The sequence below is a fragment of the Pelodiscus sinensis genome, chromosome 12 (genome assembly GCF_052426305.1).
Source record: "Pelodiscus sinensis isolate ZL-2025 chromosome 12, ASM5242630v1, whole genome shotgun sequence".
Classification (NCBI taxonomy): Eukaryota; Metazoa; Chordata; order Testudines; family Trionychidae; genus Pelodiscus; species Pelodiscus sinensis.
Window position 1 is genome coordinate 24483820 of NC_143063.1, and position 25465 is coordinate 24509284.

General features: G+C 42.1%; 1 protein-coding gene across 1 annotated transcript in view; it reads left to right on the top strand.

The window, feature by feature from the left end:
* The window catches only part of SHCBP1 (SHC binding and spindle associated 1), a 37710-nt gene extending 14181 nt beyond the window's left edge, over positions 1 to 23529 (top strand). The window contains exons 6-13 of the mRNA XM_075940189.2: positions 1416 to 1649; positions 1734 to 1902; positions 3137 to 3257; positions 13091 to 13222; positions 17002 to 17120; positions 17879 to 17965; positions 18324 to 18465; positions 22762 to 23529. Coding sequence (XP_075796304.2) covers positions 1416 to 1649; positions 1734 to 1902; positions 3137 to 3257; positions 13091 to 13222; positions 17002 to 17120; positions 17879 to 17965; positions 18324 to 18465; positions 22762 to 23084 — 1327 coding nt within the window. The 3' untranslated portion in view covers positions 23085 to 23529. The remainder of the gene's footprint in view (positions 1 to 1415; positions 1650 to 1733; positions 1903 to 3136; positions 3258 to 13090; positions 13223 to 17001; positions 17121 to 17878; positions 17966 to 18323; positions 18466 to 22761) is intronic.
* The last annotated feature ends 1936 nt before the right edge of the window (positions 23530 to 25465 follow it).

The window sequence follows — 25465 nt, forward strand, 5'->3', positions numbered from 1 at the left end:
CCTGATGCAGACAGAGGCTGCTCTCCGGCAACAGACCCTGTCTGTGGGGGGTCTGAGCTCTATATCAGAGGCAGCAGCACAGGGAGGCAGGCGGGAGCCAGTTTTTAAATTATCTCCCCTCACGGACCAGCTCCTGCCTGTCACCCCACGCTGCTGTGTCTGAGAGGCAGCAGTGCGGAGTAACTGTGGTCTCCCTGGGAGCGGGACCGGAGTGCACTGGCTGCCAGCCCCGCCTCCAGGGACTATCAAATAGTCGTGTAACAGTTTATGCAGTTACACAACTACTCAGTTACACGCTATCTATTTTCTTTGAGTATTATACTTCTCTGTATTAAGAAATCAACTAGTTCCTTACCTGCTCTGAAGCGTATTCATAGGTTATCGCCACGTATGCTGCATTTACAACACTATCACCACGCTTGTTTTAGCTATGAGGTTGTTACAGCCAAGTAGATATTTATTATTGTGCTTCCATTTTTTTTGTTCTTTATGGCACTTTTTGAGAGTGCTGCCCTTTAATGAACCTCAGAGTGATTGAAACTTGGTCTAAGGAATTGCCTTGATCCTTGGTTTTCTTGGATGTTTTCTTCTTCCCAGTAAGACTCCTCAGCGACTGGACATGGAGTTATTTATATAGTGTGTAAATATCCTTCAGTTATACCAAAAACAAAGGATTCTTCTCACTTTGCTTTCAGTATCTTTTTCATTGTTTTCTGATCTTTCTGGTGTGATCACTGTTACAACTGCTCTGAAATTTTCAACAAGTTGTCTTCTAGCTGGCAGATATGTGACTCTGTCTGAACTAAGCAGGACAACTTTGCAGGAGTGTTTCCATCTCTCCGGCAAGACTCCTTGATGGTACATTATATCTTGTAGTAAATCTTCCTTTTCACTTCTATCATCCAGTTCTAATTGTTGCCTCTTTCACTTTCCGAGAGGAATGTTCTTCTAGGCAATGTTCTCCTTTTGCTATTTCAGAGCTGGCATTTGCTACATTATTGCTGCTGTTGCCACCAATTTCTTGGTGCCTTAAAAAGTCCCATCAATATTTAAAAAGTGAATTAAAAATAATTCTTGGTAATATAGCTGCTTTTGATGTTTTCATTCGTTTGATTTAACAGTACATCTTTGTATTAAAAAAAAAAAATGATCTCCCCTTTTTGTCTGTATTCTTTGAACTCTAATAATCTTGGGTGTGCATTCTAATAGTGGGAGAGAGCCTATTTAAACCAATGTGGTTTTTGTAAGCTATGCCCCTTTGAATTGCGGTGTCATAGTGCAGTGAGTTTAGCACTTGTGACTCAGTCTGTTTAAGTCAGAGGAAAAATGTCCATGGATTGAAATGGGTTTTAGATTACATTCTTTCTGCTTTGGGAAAATGAGGAACACTAACTTTCCAATGCTTTGAATTGTAGGCACTACGATATACTTGAAGATCGTGTCCCATCTGGACTTATTGCTGATTACCACAGTCTGCTGTCTCAGTGTGAGGTGCTCTACAGGAAGTTCTTAAACGTGAGGAATGGCTTATCAAGCAGCGACTCTGATTCTGAGGCAGAAAATGTTTCTATGGTGGAAGGCTTAAAGCTGTATGATGAGATAGAGCATCTGAAGCAAAAGCTAAAGCTCATTGAGAATCCTCTCTTGAGGTACTGTGTATGTGTGTGATGAGGGGAACCAGATAGGAAATGATCTCCATCAGGTTTGAACTGATGGTGTGTGGTTTGTTTCAGGTATGTATTTGGTTACCAGAAGCACACTGGTCTGCAAGCCAAAGGCTCCCGTCCACTGGGAACAAAGATCACTCATGTTGTGTCTTCTACTATAATGGCAAATCTGTTGCAGTCTCTGCTCAGGGACAAGCTTTGTCCTGAATCCTGTGATGAAGAACTAGAAATACAGGTAAAATATCAGGAGTCGTCTTCATTCTCTGTCCTCCATTTCTTTTATCTTCCCCAACAGATTAATTTTTCCCCCACAATATTCTGTATTTACAGAGCCTACCATGAGGATATCTTAATCCCACAAGTATAATAAAAATAGTGATTAATAAGGGTGAAAGAAACATCTAACTTGTATCTGCTAAATACTACTTTACCAGCTCTTTCCTTTCTGTGCATGGGAAATGGGGAATCTGTTCTGCACTCCTATAACAATTTTATAAGGACACATTCTGAGTAAGACATGAAACTTGGAGTTTTAGTGTACTGGGATGCAGTCCTTTTAAAGTATTTCTTTTAGCCAATTAGGAGTTATCTGCATTCCGTTCCTTAAGAATAAACAGAATTATTTACTCAATTCTAGTTACAGCAGTTTGTGTGTGTTTGTCATTTAATTGCCCAGATATCTGTTAGGAGCTGTTCTGAAGGATAAGTTAGGCTATTGTGGAAGAAAAAACCAACCACTCATGCTTAATTTTCAGAGCCTGGGTTGAGCATGCAGTGCTAGCCAGTTGTAGGAGGATCCTAATTCTTGTAAACTGAGCATGCCTAACCTGGAAGTTTGAGGCAATAAACAAAGAACTCATGACACCATTTTTAGTCTCTATTCAGAGTAGAATACCAATGTAATGCTTGTGATAGGTGCCAGCCTGCCCACCTTTGAGACTGAACAATTTAGTTAACACAACATGTCTGCCAGGCAGATCCCACTCTTTTACTGCAATGTCCTTGAATGCTTTTTAGGAGGAATCAGCTCCTAGAGTCAGAGCATCTAGACTCGCTCCCATCCAGGACCTCTTGCTGTTTCTGCCTTTGCCTCGTGTTTCCTTTGTGGGCTAGGGTAAATCACCTGGGACAGGGCAGAATTGAGGTTTGCGTTTAGGCTCTTAAAATGTGGCATTTAATCTTTCCCTGCCTCAGTTTTTCATCTGCTTATGGAACAATGCTTCTCACAAGGATGTTTTGAGGCTAATTTGCTGTTCTAAAAGTACATGGAGATCCTTGCACGGTAAGCACTGTATGAGTACAAAGTGTTCATTGTATTCTAGAGGTGCACTAAAATGGGTTTCCTTTAAGCCGAGGCAGTAGCATTTCGACGATGTAGCAAAATGTTCAAATTACAAGGAAATACTGTTGGCATGAACTCAGGCTATTCTTTTGTTTTCTGAAGCTGATGAAGTGTTTATCTTTTACAGTTCCACAGTGATCCACTGACAGCTGTCAATGCCTGTTATGAAGGAGATACTGTCATCATCTGTCCTGGCCGTTATATTATAGAAGGCATGTTCTGCATTACTGACTCAATTGAACTAGAAGGTACATAAGAACTGCCATATGGGGATCAGACCAATAGTCCATCTAGCTCAATACTCGAACTTCTGATAGGATTCTGATGCTTCAGAGGGAATGAACAGACCAGGACAGTTTAGAATGAGCCATCTCCTGTCGTTTGGCCCTAACTTCTAGGAGTTATTTTTTACTTGCCAGAGTTTATGCTTTCCCCCCATGCCCCGTTTTTCCTGTCTAGGCTTTGACTTCCAATTTTTAAAGGATTTTTTTTCTCTCTAACTGCTTCTCTTGCTCTGCTGTTTAGTCATGGTGGCATTTTTTCACCCTCTTTCTGTGTTTTATTTTTTTTGAGGCATGCATTTAGATTGAGCCTCTATTTAAAATATATTTTCAATAATCTCCTTGCAATTTATATGCGTTTCACCTTTGTGATTGTTTCTTTTAATTTCTGTTTATCTAGTGCCTCCTCCCCTTTTTTTAGGTGTAGTTGCCTTTTCAAAGTTAAACACTAGAGTGGTGGTTTTCTTGGGTAACTCCTACTCCCTGTCCACACAAGCATGTATACATTAAATTCTATTATAGTTGCTATGGCTGAACAGTTGGCACTGTATTCACTTTTTGAACAAATCCTGCATTCCACTTAGGATTGGCTCAAGAATGGTCCCTCCCTTTGTGGGTACCAGTACATCCTGCTCCAAGAAACATTTATGGTGTCTAGAAATGTTATCTTTGCATCCCTTCCTGGATGTCTCAGGTCAATATGAGGATAGTGGATGTCCCCCATTATCGTGTTTTCTGCCTTTGTATTCTCTCAAATCTCCTTGAGTATTTCACAGTCATAACTATTATCCTGGTCATGCATTTGATAAGATTTCTACTTCATGGAATTTCTATCCATACAGATTTTATGGTACAATTTGCTTAAGATAAGGTAGGAGATTCTTTTTGGTATGGAAGAGCCTAAAACTAATGTTACTGGTCAGTAATCTAGTTTCTTATAGTAAACTGAATTGTGCAAAGGTATCTTTTGGCTACAAGTTTAGTAACTTTTTTTAAGTGCTTTGCCGTTCCTACAGAGGCTCTGTTTTTAGTGCATGGAGTATGTTTCAAAGTATGTGCTTACTGCCTGTGCTTGAGGTATGTCTTCTACCAATGAAGTAAGTCTGAGAACTTCAGAAGAATACATTTATCCTCAACGTAGTGTGTTCTCATGCTACTTATTTGGATAAAATCATTTAGTCACTGCCCACTTGTTTTGCTAGTGCACAGACTGCAGTCAAAGTATATAAAGAAGGCTTGACTTCAATTAGCACAAAGATCACTTAAGGTAATTTCTGTATTTATATTGTAGAGCCTGTGCTCTGCAATTTAGAGTATATATTAGACCTATGCCTTTGTTAGCTGGTCAGTAGAACCTCGTTTAATTACAGTGAGCAGGAAGACTCACTGCACACGAATTGAATTTTGTGAATCAAGGAAACTAGTTTTACCTTTATTGCCAGGAGAAAACACTGCAAAATGTACTTGTCTTGTGTGATTTAACATAGATTTAACTTGATCATATGCTAGTAAATACTCTGCACTTTATATTTATAGCTTTTGCAAGTAAGTGGCATCTTAGTCTTGTGAATTAGGCTGTTGACTATGAAGACCTGAATTCTTTCCTTGTCTGCCAGTTGTGTGACCTTTTGTGGCAAGCCATTTCACTCTGCTTCATTTCCCCCTTTTATAAAATGAGAGTTATTAATCTACTTCAGAAGGGTGTTCTGAAGACTGCTTATACCTCACAGGTTGTATGTAACTTTATTGAAGTTAGGGGACAAGTCAAGGCCTTGTAGCATGTTGTATTCAAATATTTTTGTTGAAGCGTGAAGCTTAATGTGTAATGCACAAATTAGCAGGGTGAATGGTGATGTTATACCATATAGAGAGAACAGAGGGAAGTCACTGATTATGGGTTCAGATTTTTGTGTTTATTTTGCAGAACCAAATAGGCAACATATATACGTTTCTACAACAGAGTCCTGTGGCACTTTGAAGACTAACAGATTTATTTGGGGATAAGACTTCATTGGTAAAAACCACTTTGTCAAATGTAAGGAATGGAAATCAGAAGTTATCCATGTGAAATAAATCTGTTAGGCTATGTCTACACTCACGGCTTCTTGTGCAAGTATGGCTGTTCTGGCGCAAGAATCCGCAGAGCATCTACACTGCCCACCTGCTCTTGCGCAAGGAAATTTACAGTATGGCGTGGTAAGAGAGGGATTCTTGCGCAAGAGCCATGCTTTTTTTAGCAGGTGTAAGCCCTCTTGCGCAGGCACACTTGCACAGGAGGGCAGTGTGGACGCTTGGCAGGGATTTCTTGCACAAGAAAGCCCTATGGCTAAAATGGCCGTCGGAGCTTTCTTGCGCAAGAGAGCGTCCACACTGCCATGGGAGCTCTTGCGCAAAAGCACAGCGCGCACATGGCAGTGTGGACATTTCCTTGTGCAAGACTAATTCCTTCATCAAGTAGTTGCTGAACCAACAAGGGGGGATGCTATTTTAGATTTGGTTTTGGTGAATAGCAAGGACCTCATAGATGAAATGGTTGTAGGGGACAACCTTGGCTCGAGTGATCATGAGCTAATTCAGTTCAAATTAAATGGAAGGATAAACAAAAATAAATCTGAGACTAGGGTTTTTGATTTCAAAAGGGCTAACTTTCATAAATTAAGGAAATTAGTTAGGGAAGTTGATTGGACTAAAGAAATTATGGATCTTGAGGTGGAGGAGGCCTGGGATGATTTTAAGTTAGTTGCAGAAGCTGTCAGAAGCCTGTATCCCAAGAAAAGGGAAAAAAATTATAGGCAGGTGTGTTAGACCAAGCTGGATGAGCAAGCATCTCAGAGAGGTGATTAAGAAAAAGCAGAAAGCATATAAGGAGTGGAAGATGGGAGGGATCAGCAAAGAAAGCTACCTCATTGAGGTTAGAGCATGTAGGGACAAAGTGAGAGAGGCTAAGAGTCAGGTAGAGTTGGACCTTGCAAAGGGAATTAAAACCAACGGTAAAAGGTTTTATAGCCATATAAATAGGAAAAAAACAAAAAAAGAAGTAGGACCGCTAATTACTAAGGATGGAGTGGAGGTTAAGGATAATCTAGGAATGGCTCAATATCTAAACAAATACTTTGCTTCAGTCTTTAATGAGGCTAATGAAGAGCTTAGGGATAATGGTAACCTAACAAATGGGACTAAGGATATGGAGGTAGATATTACCATATCCGAGGTAAAAGCCTAACTTGAACAGCTTAATGGGAGTAAATCGGGGGCCCAGATAATCTTCATCCAAGAATATTAAAGGAACTAGCACATGAAATTGCAAGTCCATTAGCAAAAATTTTTAATGAATCTCTAAACTCAGGGGTTGTACCATTTGACTGAAGAATTGCTAATATAGTTCCTATTTTTAAGAAAGGGAAAAAAAGTGACCCGGGTAACTATAGGCCTGTTAGTTTGACATCTGTAGTATGCAAGATCTTGGAAAAAATTTTGAAGGAGAAAGTAGTTAGACATTGAGGCTAATGGCAATTGGAACAAATTACAACATGGTTTTACAAAAGGTAGATTGTGCCAAACCAACCTGATCTCCTTTTTTGAGAAAGTAACAGATTTTTTTAGATAAAGGAAATGCAGTGGATCTAATCTACTTTGACTTAAGGTATTTGATACAGTATCACATGGGGAATTATTGGTTAAATTGGAAAAGATAGGGATTAATATGAAAGTTGAGAGGTGGATAAGCAACTGATTAAAGGGGAGACTACAGCGGGTCATAATGAAAGGTGAACTGTCAGGTTGGAGGAAGGTTACTAGCGGAGTTCCTCAGGGATCAGTTTTGGGGCCAATTTTATTTAATCTTTTTATCGCTGACCTTGGCACCAAAAGTGGAAGTGTCCTGATAAAATTTGCGGATGACACAAAGTTGGAAGGTATTGCCAATTCAGAAAAGGATCAGGATATCATACAGGAAGATCTGGATGACCTTGTAAATTGGAGTGATAGCAAATAGGATGAAATTTAATAGTGAGAAGTGTAAGGTTATGCATTTAGAGATTAACAACAAGAATTTTAGTTATAAGCTGGGGACACATCAGTAATGGAGGAGAAGGACCGTGGAGTCCTGGCTGATTATAGGATGACTGAGCCGCCATTGTGACATGGCCGTGAAAAAGGCTAATACGGTCTTGGGATGTATTAGGCGAGGTATTTCTAGTACTGATAAGGAGATGTTAGTGCCATTATACAAGGCATTGGTGAGACCCCATTTGGAATACAGGCAGTCCCCGACTTATGCGGATCCGACTTATGTCGGATCCGCAGTTACGAACGGGGCTGCCCCAGAGTACACGGACTGCGGGACCTCGCGGTCCTGCCGCCCGTGTACTCTGGGGCTTTCTCTGCGTCTCCCTGGTCTGCAGACCAGGAAGACACAGAGCAAAGCTGCGGAGGGGCTCGGGCAGCGGGGCAGCCCAGGCGCGCCTGGGCTGCCCTCCGCCCCCCTCCCCCCGCAGCTTTGCAAAGCTGCGGGGAAGCTGGCAGCAGAGCGGCCCAGGCGCGCCTGGGGTGCCCCGCTGCCCGAGCCCCCCCGCCGCTTTGCAAAGCCGCAGGGGGGCTTGGGAAGCGAGGCAGCCCAGGCGCGCCTGGACTGCTCCGCTGCTGGCTTCCCCGAGGCTTTTCAAAGCCGCGGGGGAAGCCGGCAGCGGGACAGCCCAGATGTCCCGCGGCTGTCCCGCTGCCGGCGTCTTCAGAGGCTTTGCTCCCGGTCTCCCTGGTCTGCTGGTCTCCAGCAGACCAGGGAGACTGGGAGCAAAGCCGCAGAGGACCCAGGCGGCGGGACTGCGGTGCATCTCGGTCCGCCGCCCGTGTCTTCCTGGTCTGCTGGGGTGGGGGGGTGGGGGGACGCAGCTAGTACCCCCCCCCCCAGCAGACTAGGTTTTTCTCCGGACGCCTGGGGCAGAGCAGATGGGGTGCTGCTGGGTTGGTCCAGTAGTGCCAAGGAGCGGCGCTACTCGAGCAACCCAGCAGCACCCCCGCTGCTCTGCCCCAGGCGTCCTGATTTAGCCGCTGCTGAAACTGACCAGCGCTGACTACAGGAAGCCCGAGGCAGAGTTGCTCTGCCCCGGGCTTCCTGGAATCAGCTGCTGATCAGTTTCAGCAGCAGCTGACTCGGGGACGCTTGGGGTTCTTAAGTTGATTCTGTATGTAAGTCAGAACTGGCGGTCAGTTTCAGCAGCGGCTGAATCTGGACGCCAGTTCCGACTTACATACAGATTCAACTTAAGAACAAACCTACAGTCCCTATCTTGTACGTAACCCGGGGACTGCCTGTACTGTGTGCAGTTCTGGTCTCCCATGTTTAAGAAGGATGAATGTAAACTGGAACAGGTACAAAGAAGGGCCACTAGGATGATCCGAGGAATGGAAAACCTGTCTTATGAAAGGAGACCCAAGGAGCTTGGCTTGTTTACCTTAACCAAAAGGCTGAGAGGGGACATGATTGCACTCTTTAAATATATTAGAGGGATAAATACCAGGGAGGGAGAGGAATTATTTAAGCTTAATACCAGTGTGGACACAAGAACAAATGGATATAAGCTGGCTAGTAGGAAGTTTAGACTTGAGATTAGACGAAGGTTTCTAACCATTAGAGGAGTGAGGTTCTGGAACGGCCTTCCAAGGGAAGTAGTGGGGGCAAAAGATCTATCTGGCTTCAAGATTAAACTAGATGGGTTTATGAACGGGATGGTTTGATGAGATAACATGATCTTGGTAACTAATTGACCATTCATGATCAGTGGTAAATAGGTCAATGGAGGGGTGATAGGAGTTACTATAGAGAACTTTCTGGGTGTCTGGCTGGTGAGTCTTGCCCATATGCTTAGGGTTTAGCTGATCGCCATATTTGGGGTCGGGAAGGAATTTTCTTCCAGGGTAGATTGGCAGAGGCCTTGGAGGTTTTTCGCCTTCCTCTGTAGCATGGGGTACAGATCACAGCTAGAGGATTCTCTGCATCTTGGGGTCTTCAAACTATTTGAAGGCTTCAATATCTGAGATATAGGTGAGAGGATTATTCTAGGAGGGGGTGGGTGAGATTCTGTGGCCTGCATTGTGCAGGGGGTCAGACTAGATGTTCATAATGGTCCTTTCTGACCTTAAAGTCTGAGTCTGAGTGTAGACATAGCCCTAGTCTTTAAGGTGCCACAGGACTCCTTGTTTTTGCAGACTAACATTGCTACCCTTTTCAGGCTTGTCTGTGTGTTTATAGTATCTTCTCAAATTATTCTGTGCTTTGTGGGAATGGCTTTAGAATCAAATGCTCCTGCCTGTTGAGGACACATTGCATCCTTATATTTCTCTCAATAATGTCTTAGATACAGGCATTCACACCTGTTAACCGTTTACCAAACAATGTTAGGAATCCAGCTTTTGTAATAACCCATACATCATTGTGGCCTGTTAAACTGCTTAAGTTGCATTTTTTATCTTTATCTTGTCAAAACTTCTTAATGGAAAGAAGGCTCAGAATTTAGTTTCCTGCTGTTCCCTATATTTTCTTGCATCTTTTCTTGTTTTATGACTATAATTTTCTTTTTCTCTTGTGTAAGTTTGATTTATATAGATATACATGCCCGTATGCAATACAACTGCAGGATAAAGGGCCTCAATAAATTGCTTTATTTATCAGTGAGAATAGTATTGGCCTGAAATTCTTGTGGATGGTGTTTGACAGATATTGTCCTGTCTGAGAAAATGGTATTACAAGAGGTGAAGAAGCAGACCTTTGGCAGTCATACGGAAAGAAATAGCCATTCTGCTTTAAGAAACAAAGCATATCTATGCGTTCACTTTAATAGGCACTACTCCTTGAATGAGCAACTGTCAGGATGTGCAATCTTTGTATATGGGCTTAAGTTGGGGGAAAGTTTAGTAGTAAGAGCTGCTGAAAATGTCCTGAACAGGAACCTCAAATAAAATCTCATTGGCTGTAATCTGACTTGTTAATGTTGTTTTGGTAGCTTTCTTGGCATGAGGGGATGAGGAAATTTGTCAAAGGAATAACCTCACTTAGTTGTATAAGTGCTTCCCTTTATTTATTCCAAAACAAAATGAGTGAGGATGAACAATTAATGGGTAAATAACTTTTTAAAGAAGGCGTATTTATCAGTAAAGTAAGCACTAGGGAATTGAGTTTAGACTAAGTGTTGAAGAAACCCTAGCACTTGGAATGAAGTTTCCAGTAGGGATGTAAGCGACTAGTCAAATCCGATAAGCAAATGCTTATCAGGTAGTTGAGTAGGAACTCGACTAGTCACTCCCCTCATCTTGCAGTGTCTATCAGAGGGGCAACAAGTGCGGGGAGCATGAGCCAGTGCTGGGGGAGTTATCTTAAAAGCTGGTTCCCCCCATCTCTGTGGAGGCAGAGGACAGTGAGGAAAAGGCACAAGCAGGGATTAAAACAGTCCCACTCTCACCAGCCCCACTGGTGCTCCTCTCCTGTTGAAATGTAGAAGAGCAGCCTGCAGCTCTTGTACATTTCAAAAGAATAGGCACAAAGGGGAACCTGTGCCAGCGGGGACTGCTTTGGTCCCCGCTGGTGCGGGTTCCCACTGCCTCTCTCCCTTGGAAATGTCTACTCCTGCCCTCTACTCCTGTACATTTCAAGAGGCGCTCTCCCTTTGAAATGTTCAAGGGCTTCGGCGGCTCCTGTGCATTTCAAAGGGAGAGAGGCAGAGGGAGCCTGCTGCCTCTCTCCCTTTGAAATATACAAGAGCCGCAGGTGGCTCTTGTACATTTCAATGGGAGAGGTGCAGCAGGATAGTAAGCACCTTCCTTATCGACTAATTAAATAGTCGATGGAAATTCCATCGATTACTCAATTAGCTGTTTAATCGAAATGTAACATTCCTAGTTCCGGCACCCAGACAAGTTTGCTTTTGCTGCAATGATAGTCACAAGGGGAAAAAAACCAAACCCAGACAACTTGCCTTTTCATAATCTTCATTCCATCAGAGATATTAAATGTTTAATTTGTCATTGTACAATGGTTGCATAAACTCCAGCTGTTGTACAATCATACACAGTCCACAGGCAGACATACTTCACAGATTCCTGATTAGACAAACAGCATACTGAATGCCATCAACAGAATAGTAGAATGGGAAGCAGCCAATTAGCTCCATTAGGAGCTCCTCAATAATTTGCAAATCAAAAAGCAATCTTACAAAAACTGGAAATACGGATCAATTGCCAAGGAGGAGTACAAAAGAATAGAACAAGCCTGAATGGATAAAATGAGAATGATGGCTTGAGGCACAAAATGAGCTACAGCTAGCAAAGGGAATAAAATTTAGTAAGGAAAGAGAGTCTATAACTAGATTAGAAACAAGAGAAGATAAAGGCAAGGAGAGCAAATAACAGGCATTGCGAAGACTAAGGTGTTCATATTTCTGCTTCTAAACAGTGCAGACATCTTAAATGCCTAGAGGAAAAAGTGATTAATGGTGAGTGAGTGATCTATACAGTGGTTTTTTCCACACTTAAAATGTCCACAGCTGAACCCTGAATTTCTTAGAACCCTTAATGAGAGAGCCATTTCAACTTAACAAGGTGTCTGGGAACTTCTCCCCCTTTTTTAAAAGGTTAGAAAGAATTATAGTAGTAATATATTATATAAAAATCTCCTAAATCCCATGAAGAGAGGAGATTCTTGAGACCCTTTGTACAGCTGTCATGGAGGAGGAGGAGGAGGAGGAGGAGGAATGGAGAGAGTTTTCCCTCTTCAGGCCCCATGTCCCCATTTTCTCCCCAAACCTTCTCTTGCTTTTAGGGCAGGTTTAACTTACCAGGAGGTCGGTGCTGAGGTGATGGATCCCCCAAGAGTCAATGAGAGAGTGATCAACATACTAAATTGACCCTGTATCACTTTCTTGTCAACCCCTGTACTCCACCAAAATGAAGCACAACAGAAGTCAATGGGAGACTTCTCCTGTGGACCTCTGCAGTAACTCAACCATATGTACATTGACTCATTCTGTGCTATTTACTCAGCTGGAGTTGCATACCTGAGGTTGACGTTGCCCCATAGTGTACACCTGTACTGTTTTAGGGGCATTAGAAATCTCCAGGCTACTTCTAGCGATTTAATCATGAAATCTTTATTTGGGCAATAATTCTTTGTTCTCTGTAGTGTTATGTTTCAGCTGGATAGAATATTGATTCCCTGCCCCCAATTGTGTATTCTTGCTGTGCACTGTGAATCAGCTGGCACAGTCCAATTCAGTCTTTCTGTATGTCAGTGGTGAGGGAAGTGAGTCTGTATTTCTCATCTCACCTGAGAGATGCTGAGCTAATTCTTATCTGACTTTAAAATGTACTGCAAACTTTTTCAATATGCTTTCTTTTCACAGTACAAGTAATAAAGGCTTTACTTGGTGCTAAATTTCAGTGCATGGTTTCGTGAATTAGTATTGTCATCAGCTTTAAAGTTATTGTTTTACTTGAAATCTCCTGGAAATCGCAATAGTCAAGTTTTGACTTCACTTAAATACAGAAGTCAGTATTGCAATGGGTGAGCTTTGCTGTTTTTGTTTGGCCTTCCACCTCAGATTTGTAACGAGGCAGTAGTGGTTTGAGTGAAGCAGCATTTTGGGAGATTTTAACCTTCCTTGTGATGTGTGGAAAACTTAAACCCGCTAGCAAGACAGAACTCAAGTTAGTCTTTTAATTCTAATTTTGATATCCTGTGATATGTCCACCTATGAACTATACTAAGATACTAAGGTTTTTTTTCTTTATTTAAACTCTTTTCCTTTCAGGATATGGTCTACCAGACGATATTGTGATAGAAAAGAGGGGCAAAGGAGACAACTTCGTTGACTGTACAGGGGCAAATATAAGAATCTCTAGTTTGAAACTGGTTCAGCATGATGGAGTAGAGGGGATCTTAAGTAAGTAATAAAGTGTCCATTGTTATGCTTTCATATCATAATTATGGGCGGAGTTAAAGCTTTGCTAGTTGGTAAATTTGCATCCAATTTTTACTACTTTCCCATCTTGAAAAAAATTCATAGGAAAAGGATTCTATTGATTTAAACATCATACCTTCAAGATTTCTTTACCTAGATTATAATGAATTTGGAACTGAATAACTCCCATCTCTGAACTGTCTGAATTCAGCCTTCTGTTTTTCAAGCTTTTTTCTTATTCTTAAAAATTAATAATCTAACTCATCCTATCTGCTAAGAAGTCTCCCTGCCTCTAAGAATTGCTAGATAGCCTGCTTGAGTTTGGCTGGAGAATGAAACCTGTTTGCCTTACTGGCAAAGAGAACTGCTTTGGAAATACCTGATTCTTCCTGACCCAACCTCTCCTCTACTTAGTCACCACTAAGCCCCCTCTCACCCACTGGCACATTCAAACTGCGACTCCACCATAAGCATGCTCAGCAGGATACTACTTTGTCTCTTTCCTTCAAACAACATTTAGATGGCTGTTAAGAAGGCCCATGCTCCACCTTATTTGCTGGCAGCTCAGCTCTCTAATTCTAAGTAGTTTATCTTTTCATTTTGTTCCCTACCCTGACTGGCAGCTTAGTGCTATTGTGCCTCATGTCACTTGGCCTCTCCTGTTGTCCTTGTCCGGTAATCAAGAACCTGATCGCTTTGCTACCTGAGAGAATATTGGTGCTTGCTCTGGGCTCAGAGTAATAAGATTTTTCTTATCTTGTAAATCCTTTGAGAATCTGCATTTTTATAAGCAAAACCCATGCTACGTTACCTGCTGTTATTTTCATCACACCTTGGAATATAGTATTGCTCCAGACAATTATTTTAATCATCTAAGGAAATATTAGCTCCCAGTTTCATCTGAGGATAAGCATACCAGGTCCTGCCCTACTGCCTTTATGGAAGATGCTAATTATCGCTTCATTAAATAGAGGTGGATTAATAAATATCACTTTAAAATGCTTAACACCTTCATGTAAGTATTTCATATTTTGTCAACTTAGGTAAAACCCCTTCACAAAGAAAGGGAATCAAGGCTGATATGGGGAAATTACTGCTCTCGTTTAAAAAACAACAACAACAAAAAAAAACCCCAAACACATCTCGAAGAGGAGATCTCAGACTAATGGTCCTTCAATTGTTCTTCTGTAATAAAGGGCCTGGATTATGATGGAAAACTTGCACTGGTATAACTATTTATTTTTAATTATGCCAGTGCAAACCACTATTGTAGGTAAATTTAAAGTGATTTAGTTTTAATTCAGAAAAAAGTGAAATTAAGAAACTGGGTTTAGCACAGTTTGCCTTAGTTTAAGTGTGTCTACATTAGGTTTTTGCATCAGTGTAACTGAATTGATTTAGTAAATAAAAAAAAAGCATATAATCCAGATCACGTCCACAGGGTAACAACACATACACAAGATTGTGAGAATATTCATGTGTGTAATTGCTTTGGTTTTGGATATACTATAACAGTGATTATTTTATTGCAAGAGAGCTTCTATTAAGCTTGTTTTGCTGTTACATGCAACCCTAGCTATTTTGTGAAGTACATCACTCTGAATTGTTTTCTCTTGAAAAAAACATGCAATTAATGAGGAAGCCAATAAAGCTCGACAGTTGTCCTCTTTTCCAGGTTAGCTGCTGAGAAAAACCAGTATATAACTTGACACAGGTCTCCCTGTGCCCGTGCAAATGAATGAAAATATTAGTTGACAAAGCTCTGCTTAGGTGGCAGCTGGTAATATTTTAAGAAATAGTAACACATAAAGAAACGAGAGAGGCCAATCCTCCTTTTGTTATAGAGCTAGTCAGATCTGTATAAATGGGACCCTTAAGAAATGATCAGTTCTTTGTTTTCACCCCATTTTTCCCAACAGATGTCTAGTTCTGTTAGCTGCGAGCAGTAATATTGGGCCTCCTATAGATTGAGCATGTGCCCAAGTGACAATGCAAAAATGTACCAGTGTGCCAATACTTAATTGTATTAATATGACCATCACATATACTTGGAATTATTTGACAACAATTATGCAGAAAGTGAACTCGTGGTCTCTAAGGTCCCTGTAGACCAAAACATTTGTGACTTCATTGCATTGTTTTATTTAAATTTAGGTTAGCTGGTTCTAATTCTATTCAAATTTGCTTTAATCTTCTGGAAGATGAAACCTGAAAATTATTCATTAAGTTGTAAAAGCAAAACATTGTTGCTTGTCTGATAATTTTGGTCACGTAGCATGTCTAGCGGTGCACATAACCCAGGGGTGGCCAAACCTACTGACCCACTTAGCTGCATAGGACTGTCTTCAGAAGTGCAAGCCAGGCACACCTGATAGGGCTCACGGCTTCAGTCCTGTGGGAGGCACCTGATGGGTCTTTGCATCTCAGCCCTGTTCTGTTGAAGTCCTGACACCTCTCCTTCCCTGTTGCGCAGAAGCCCCCACGCCGCCATCCTGCTGCAAGGCAGAGGCACTGAGCTGGTAGGTGGAGAAGGGGGTGGGGTGCTCCATAAGCTGGACTTCTAACATGTGGCTCATGAGTCATGGTTTGGCCATCCCTAGCATATACTTAAGCCACTTCTTATGTCAGTCTTTCTGAAGATGTAAGGAGAACAGTTGATCTTGCAGGCAAGAGATATAACAAACATAACTGTAGTTCCAGTCACAGCCATATGTGAGCCAGGCAACTGTCGCTGTCATCAGCATTAACTTTAAAGCTCAGTTTCCCATATTTCTAAATTTGCTGCAATTCTGTGGGGGGGCTGGTCCTGGTCCCCAGGTTCCTGACTGAGCTGCCTGATGGCTACTCAGATTCTTATCTGGGCTGCATTGGCCATGGAATGGGGCTGGAAACTAGAGCCCTCCAAGGATAGAAATGTCTGTCCGCAGATACACTGTGATCTGCAGATCCACAGGGCTCTACTCCCAAGAGCCACTGCAGCTGACAGAGAGGCGCATTAACCCATCGCTCTTGGGAGCCAGTACCCCACTCCAGCAGCTCCTCCCAGCAGTGTGGCTGCACAGTCCCCTACCCTTCTGCCAGCAGGGCTGTACAACCTCAGAGAGGAGATGCTGGAGGGCAGTGCCAGCATAGCGCACTGGCTCCTGGACATGATGGAGTAATACTACTCTCTGCTGGCCAGAGTGGCTCTTGGAAGTAGAGCCCTATGGATCACAATGTCTATCCATGGGTATCAGCTCCCTGGCTAGAGATTTCTTTCTGTGCAGGGCTCTACTGATAATACAACTGAGTGTGCATTGTCCTAGCTGTGTCCCACTTGCTTTGGCTGTACATCCTTCCCCAGTGGAAACAAGTAGCAGGATGCGTGTGTGAGCATGCACACGCCTTTTCACTGAATATCTGCAACTGGAGGATCACACTTTATTTTCTCTAGTTTTGGACTCTGATTATGCAGCTGATGTGCTGCAAAGTGGCTACACTGCAGAAGTTTGTCCCTGAATGTGTAGGTGTTTCCATTTAACATCTGTTGGCTTGTTATCCAGAAAAATACTTGAGAGCATACTTGTTAAAAAGGCTGAATCCTGAGGCCTACTTTGGGCTTCGCTGAAATCTGGAAGAAAACATTTTTCTGTCAGATATTAATCTGTGTCCTCATTATAGTATCTGTCTGGCCTGATGAACGGAGAATGCCTCTTACAGATCATCTATTGTCCTGTCTCAGCATGATCTCTAATGTTGACACTGGGTGTCTTTGTTTGCAGGTGTTCACCATGGGAAAACCACATTGGAGAACTGTGTGCTACAGTGTGAAACTACGGGGGTTACAGTGAGAACATCAGCTGAACTATTAATGAAGAACTCTGATCTGTATGGTGCCAAGGTCTGAACTAACTTCAATATTTTTTTGAAACAAAACACCAGCTTTAATAAAGTGACGATCTCTGAGGGCGAATAGTGATTCATAGTCAGGAAAGACAGTGACTTCCTTGATCCTTTAGAAAACCACCTGTGTTTTCCATTAGATTCTAAATATAATTAGTTTTTAAGAAATCAGAGTATTCTCTTAACCTGTTATATGGTATCTCTCTCCAGGGAAGTGGGGAAGACACACTGCATGTTGTTCTGCATGTGACACTGTGGAAAATCAAAGTCAGTTAACTTATGAAATAACCCCATGTGTTTGAAGCGGATTCCTGGGATTAGACTGTTCTTAGTGAGCCCATCTTGTGCCCTTTAAGTGTATTTGTCTCTTGTTAAACTAATATTCTCTCTGGCTGAATTGCCTTTTTTGGACATGTTACCTATTGATTCTTACAAGGAGATGATCAAAATTTAACACTGTTACATCACCAAAAAAAACCCCCAAAACCAACAAACAAAAACCTCTGCTGGATTCCCCAGGACTGCATATGGTGTATTAAAGAAGCTCTGTGCATGTCGTCATGCAATCGCAGCAGAACTTTTGTGGTATGATGATAGCAGCATTACCATTGGGGACTGAATTGTGAGCACCTGCTCCCTGACAAGGAAATAGCCTGTTATCTTATAGCCGCTATCTGGAGAGACGGGCCCACTTTGGGCAATGGATTATGCTGAGAATTTGCTGACTCATTTGTCTCCTGTCTCTTTAATTTACAGGGTGCTGGTATTGAAATATATCCCGGTAGCACATGTACCCTGCAGGGCAATGGCATACACCACTGCAAGGAGGGAATCCTCATAAAAGTGAGTCACAGATGGAATTGTTGTAATCAGTTATCAAGACCACATCTGCTATAATTGGTACCTAGTTCCAGTACCTACTTCCAGTACCTACTTAGTTATCTCATAATGTCACTACTTCTTTATTTTAACTTCTTTGAAAGACAAACTTTTGTTTACTACAGCAAAACATTCCTCCTCTTTCATGGCTGCAATGAGGAAGATGGTGATTATATTTAAATATGTTTCCTTAAATGTACAAATAGAGCTAATTCTTTTATATTATCTTTTTTTAGAGAAGGCACTTTATCTGAGTTGAAAATTATCATCTTTTTGAGAATTTGCTACATACACTTTTTCTGAAGTTTGTGTTCTGCTATAGGATTTCTTAGATGACCATTATGACATGGCCAAAATAACCATGGTGAACAATGTGATCCATAATAATGAAGGATATGGAGTTGTCCTGGTTAAGCCTACAGTTTCCTCTGATGTAAAGGACATTGCTGCCAAAACTTCAGAAGGTATTTTTTATTCTGTCTTAATAGGAGCCTAAAAATAATGGTGAATCTACTGTTTCTGTAAAATATTTAGAAAATGCACACTATATAAGTAGGCAGAAAGAGCCTTAAACTTCCTAATAAGGAGAAAAGTCAGTGTAGTTAGGACTCCTCTATAATTATCAAATCAAATTTCCCAGATCACAGCTACTGAAAAGGACTGTGCAGGCTGCACTTCAATTTAACTTTTTTATCGAATGATATCAAAGCATTTCTGGAAACTTATTCTGGGTACTGGAAGCAAGTATCAGGTGGCTGTTATGATGGTCTTTCAGAAGATGCTGACTACTTAACCATTTAAAATATGATATTTGCTGCAGTTACAGGAGGTTTCACCTCTCTTTCATGGTATTTGACCTTGAGGCTTTTCCCATCTGTCTTTCCTCTAAATGAGTGTCTGGTCAGTGTATCTGAGTCTATATTAAATGATGTGTATCTAATCAGTGAGGAAAAGGAGCTTTCCAGTTGTTTCTTGCCTACTGACCCATCTGCCCTACTATGCGGATCCTGCAGGACTGGAACTAACTACTTGGTGTCTTGGTCTCGCTCTCCCTCGCCTGCACACACATACACAGCAGCATGTTGTCAGGGAGAAAACGGGCATGTTCTTTCCACAACCATTTCCTACCCATATTAATTCTATTCTCTCCTATTCCACCATGCAGCAGAAATGAGACTGGCTGGATCTGGCTTATTTCTCCCAGTGTAGTTGTTCCCAACTATAAATATCACTTGACAACTGTACTTTCCATATCTTGCTTCAGAGACAGATACTAAGCTCTAAGTTGCAATGTCTAATCCCCACTCAGCTGTGTCTCTCTCAAATACTTGACTATGTAATTTAACAGTCTCAGGATTCTTTCTTAAGCATTGTGCTTGTATGCTTGGAATATAGGGGGCTATCATTAAAACTGCCATCTGAAAGGGTGATAAGCTGGTGAATTTTTCCTCTGAAACTTTCATAAAATATTCATTGCACTTTATCGTTTCTCGTGGCAATCACCTTGAAAACTTACTCTTGCTTTTAATTTTTTGGGGAATGCTGGATTGTCCCAATTGCCACCTGATTCTTTTTTGTGCTATATTGACTGCACCTTTGTGCTTGCTGGGACCGGTTGGATCACCAAGATCCCCTGGAGACTGTCACTTGATGGCCTATTATACCACTGAGTCTTCTTACCTGCTCTCTGGGGTGCTCCATCACCCTGTACTGCTGGGCCAGAAGCTTTGGTCTCTCCTAGCAAAGACAGAGTTGGAGGAACAGCCCCCAGCCAAGTAATGCAAACACTGATAATAGCTCAGTTCTGTCAGGGCTCAATTACGAGGACTTGATAGCATCCTAGAGCCCCAAATAGGCACCAAAACCATCCAATAAATCCATCTTACTTGCCCTTCCCCCGCTTCCAGGTAACAATTATTTATACTGGGTTTGATAATAAGCAAAAGTTATTTTTATTAAGGGTAGAAAGTAGGATTTAAGTGTCTGCAATTGAGGACAAGCAGATCAAAGTAATATACTAAGCTAAAATGAACAAAACATACTAAGAGAAATTGTAACAAGGACTAGGGTGCAGAATTATATTTTATTTTAAGTAAAATTTTTCAGACCAGAGCTGATCTTTTCTCTAACAGTCTACTAGCTTCTCCCTTTGTTGGGCTATGTCTAGACTACAGGGTTTTTCAAAAAAGTGGCCTTTTGAAATTAAATTGAAAGAATGTGGCATTTTTTGACAGCGGTAAACCTCATTTTACAAGGAAGAATACCTTTTTTCGAAAGAGCTCTTGCGAAAAAAGGCGTTCTTGACCGCAAACAGGACTTTTTTGAAAGAGAACATCCATATTACCTGGGTGCTCTCTTTCAAAAAAGTGGATCACTTTTTCTAAAATTGTGACTGTCTAGATAATCTCTTTCGAAAGAAGCTTTTTGAAAAGATTCTTTTGAGAAAGCTTCTTTTGAAAGAAGCGTGTAGTCTTCATGTTTTTTGTTCTCTTCAGAGGGTGCAGTTTGTGATGCCAGTTGAAGGCAATAATTGTTTGCTCCCCCTATGAAATTTCCGCAGAGTTGGAATCCCCAATGGAAAAACAGAAAATTCAAGATGGATTACAGGCAGTCCCCGGGTTACGTACAAGATAGGGACTGTAGGTTTGTTCTTAAGTTGAATCTGTATGTAAGTCGGAACTGGTGTCAGCCGCTGCTGAAACTGATCAGTTTCAACCGCGGCTGAATCTGGATGCCAGTTCTGACTTACATACAGATTCAGCTTAAGAAACCCAGGCGCCCCCAAGTCAGCTGTTGCTGAAACTGATCAGCCGCTGAGTCCAGGAAGCCTGGGGCAGAGCAACTGTGCCTCAGGCTTCCTGTAGTCAGCCGCTGGTCAGTTTCAGCAGCGGCTGACTTGGGGACACCTGGGGCAGAGCAGCTGGGGTGCTGCTGGGTTGCTCCAGTAGCGCGGCTCCTCGGCGCTACTGGAGCAACCCAGCAGCACCCCAGCTGCTCTGCCCCAGGCATCCTGATTCAGCTGCTGCTGAAACTGACCAGCAGTGTCTGAATCAGGACGCCTGGGGCAGAGCAGCTGGGGTGCTGCCGGGTTGGTCCGGAGCGGCGCTGCGGAACCAACCCGGCAGCCCCCAGCTGCTCTACCCCAGGGGTAGGCAAGAAAAGCCTGGTCTGCTGGGGGGGGGGCACTAGCTGCACCCCCCCCCAGCAGACCAGGGAGACAGAGGTGGCGGGACCGCCCAAGTCCTCCACGGCTTTGCTCCATCTCCCTGGTCTGCTGACCTGGGAGACGCAGAGCAAAGCCGCAGAGCACACGGGCAGCGGGACAGTCCAGGCGCACCGCGGCTGTCCCACTGCGGGCGTGCTCCGAGGCTTTGCTCCCCGTCTCCCTGCAGACCAGGGAGACGGGGAGCAGCTTTTCTTGCCCCGGAGGATGGGGGCGGCGGACCGCGGCGCATCTGGGCGTCCCGCCACTCCCGTCCTTCGGGGCGAGAAAAGCCCCGTTCATAACTGCGGATCCGACATAAGTCGGATCCGCGTAACTCGGGGACTGCCTGTATAGGACTAGAGGGCATGGTCACATGTCTTTATAGGAATTGCCACAGTAGGGATGTAAAGGACTAGTCAACTATAGTAGTCTAGTCGCTTCCCCCCCCCCCCCCGCTGCCTCTATCAGATAGAGGCGGGAAAGAGGGGGGTTACTTAAAAGCAGCAGCGCCGCACAGAGCCCAGGGTCTGCTGCTCTGTGCAGTGCTGCCACTTTGAATGCCACGGGGAGCCTGGCATCAGACTCCTTGTGGTATTTCAAAGTGGCAGCACTGCACAGAGCCCGGGGTCAGCTGGGGACTCCCCAGCTGACCCTGGGCTCCTTGGGACATTTCAAAGAAGTAGTGCTGTGTGGAGTCCTGGATCAGCTGGGGACTCCCCTGCTGACACTGGGCTCCATGCGGTGCTGCCTCTTTGAAATGCCCGGTGGAGCCCGGGATCAGCTGGGACTTCCAGCTGGCCCTGGGCTCCGTGCAGTGTTTCAACTTTGAAATGCTCAAGAGCCCCTGTTGGGGTTCTTGTACATTTCAAAGGTAGAATGTGGAAATGCTTATCAACTAGCTGAATAGTCGATGGAATTTCGACTACTTGTCTAGCAAATTAATCGCTACGTAACATCCCTAAGCCACAGTTTGTGCTTACAGGAAAATCAAAACTATCTTGACCCCTGGGCCATTTAGTGTGTTAAACATCACTAATGGCTTTCACTAGAAGATCTAGATCAATAAGCACGTTTATACTTCATATTTCTAACTTCACATCCAAGAAAGATACAAGCACAGAAATGGAATATACATATTCAGGAGGCTACAAGGCCCTGTTTTGCATAAAGGATTACTTGCCCTTTTTTGCATAACGCGTATTCATATTTAAAAACATATTTCCATTAAATATGTGGGGCGTAGCATCACATTTGCATTGAAGAATTACCTCTTCTTAGTAAGAGCTGATGTCCTTGAACTAGGAATGTTAAATGTTAACAGATTAACCGGAGGTTTCCTTGCTCTTGGCCGCTCCTGCTGCCCACAGCTGGTGGTGAACATTTAACTGGTTAACTATTCTTGCCAGTTTTTACATCCGTATTTTGAATTGTTATAGTTGAAACATAAATAAGAAACCCTAAATTTTCACGTGTTCCATATCTGACATTTGACTACTTAAGCTCCTTCAGACATCTACACAGTCTGTAATATCCTCACCACTGTTTTTGGATTTAGGAAATATACAGACTATCCAGTCAAGTGATGAGACAGACAATGTAGAAGACTTGGGACCTGAAGAGCTACATGAATGTGCAACAGATGAATTGGAGCTCCATGGGAGAGCTGAGATTTTTGAACAAACTGAAGGCAATTATGAAATTGCAAATGAACTTGCTGCTACCTCTGTAAAGAAGAGCCAGATGCACAAGAAAAGGCTGAGTAAACTGGGAATCACACAGGCTGATGACAACATAATGTCTCAGGAAATATTTGTTTCTATCATGGGCAATCAGTTCAAACGAAATGGGAAAGGAAGTTTTGGCACGTTCCTCTATTGACTGTCCTGAATTGAAATGCCATTGGAGAAAATGATTTGCACAAGCTGTTGTGTTCACAGTTTTGGCCTAACTTATCTGCCTTTCATTATGTTGCTAGAATGTGATGACATTCAAGCATATTTTTTTAACAGTGTGCATGTTGCGTGTGTGAAGTTGCTTCCTTGCAGCAGATGTGGAAAACAGAACTCCAATATGGAAACCTTGTATGGACATTGCTGATCTGCAAGCTCTTTATTAGCAATGTACTTATTTTACAACAGTATTTATCTAACTACTAAATGTAAAACATTTAAACTAGGCACCAGAGGGGGACTATGGATAACAGCTGCAACAATATAACCTTCTATATGCTGTTTCTTAACCAGGACCGAAGTGGTTCTGATTTCCATGTAATAGTGGCCTGGTACTTCATTCATTTGTTAATAAAAGCTTTTTTTTAATTAGGGTATTAATCACTTATTTATTCAGATATTGGGGGTTACTAGTCTTAGTTATAAGACTTATTAGGAAACCTGTTGAACATCTGAAAAGATGGTATTGCTCAAATCAATGCATATGCAACTCTAGCACTTCATAGTGCTAAAAATATCAGGGTGCTTTTTCATCAGACATAGTAGTGTTCTGAATTGCCACAATTTCTAAATGAAAAGGAATGAAAGTAACGTGACTGTATTTGTTATATTTTTTCTGTGTAACACAATGCCTTTTAAATAATAAAAAGTGTTATTTGTGGCATCAGGCCATACTCTGGAATTTTTTCCTCCAGCACATGGCAATTTTAATCAATAAATCAAAGGCAAAATGTATCCGATCTAATCCTGCTAGGCAGTCACCTCTGTACTGCACAAAGTTCATGGAAGACTGAGGGTCCACTCTCAAATTACTACTTGGTCCTAACTTGGAGAAAAACTTTCATTGACTTCCTGAGTGAGAATTTAGTCCAATAACTGCTGTAGTACCTTTCTGGAGTAATTGTAATAACGCCTTCTTAAGATTCTTTAAACTTTTGTTCTTTAAGACTTACAGATTTGCTTTTTTTGTAATTTGTAATGTATGTAAGAATATTAACAAGTAGGGTGAGGACTTGGAAGTCACGTAAGATGTAAAGTAATACAGTTTGCTGATATTGGGATGATCAAGCACTTGCAAAGTTAGACTGAAAAAACTTCAGAAGATAGCTTAAGGTAATGTAAAACAAGAAGTGAAATGCATAGCTTGTTTAAAAATTGATAGGGGTGTGTCTTTAACACTCTTCTTCCTAACCTCAATCAAGTGGTGATTAAATATCTTCCTCTATTTTATGCAATTAGTTATTGGTGCTGAGGAAAAAGGAAAATTTATAGATTTTGGTCAGCATTGTTTAGCTTACTGTAATTTGCACTGTCAATAGAACTGTAGAAAACTTATTGCTGTTCCCTGCTTTCCTATCCCAACTTTTGCATGCTTTTCCACTTAAGACACACAAATTAATATTTAATTTTCATTGATTACCACTGAGAATTGAATGCCACACAGATCCCATTTTCACTCATTAAGCACAGATCCTTGCATTTCTGCTAGTCAACAAACACAAGTTTGCTAGTCAACAAACACAATATATGATGGCCATATATTTGGTTTGAGGATTTTAGTTTTAAGAGGTTTTAAGATTTTAGTTTCATGGAGGTTTAAGCATATAGCAGGCATGGTGTTGTTTATTTTCTGATCTGTAATCCCAATTAAAGAACTGGTGCAAAAAAAGGCCTTTGTTCTGTGGTTTTTCCCCTCATCCATCTCTTCAAATTTGCTGGCTTAGAGGGGGTATTTTTCTCTTCTGTTGTTCACTGTAAAGCTATCTTATGTCTGACATCTTACCTCTTTTTACTTTTGTAAATGGGATAATTTATGGAGGTAAGCTGCTAAGACAATAGTCTCTTAATATGTTTGCTTCACTATTTAGTTGCTGTATGTATGCCAGACGCAAGACTTGATGCCAATGGAGGTCCATATGTGTAGTGAGAGCAAATGGGAAAGCAGAGTACTGCCATTTGAGTGTGAAGAACTTTCTCATGTTTGCCCATTGCAGAAACAAACCTGTAAAGGGTGGGCTGCTCTTTTGGAATCTGTGTAGTGCTTCTAAGCCTCAAAGCACTAAATAGTCCATGGATACAAGCTTAATGGTGTATAGACCTTGGTTTGCTCACCAGAGTTCAGTCCTATCAGTCCATGCATGTATTTGCCCAAGGAATGGGAAATACTCTTCATTTTACCTTTGGTAGTCCTCCATTCACAGCTTGCTTTCTGAGAGGGGGATAGAGGTATGCTGGAACAGAAGGAAGTAAGAACTTTTCACTAGGGCCAGCACAATTGCTTGTGGATGTGTTGACTCACCAAGCTGTGCC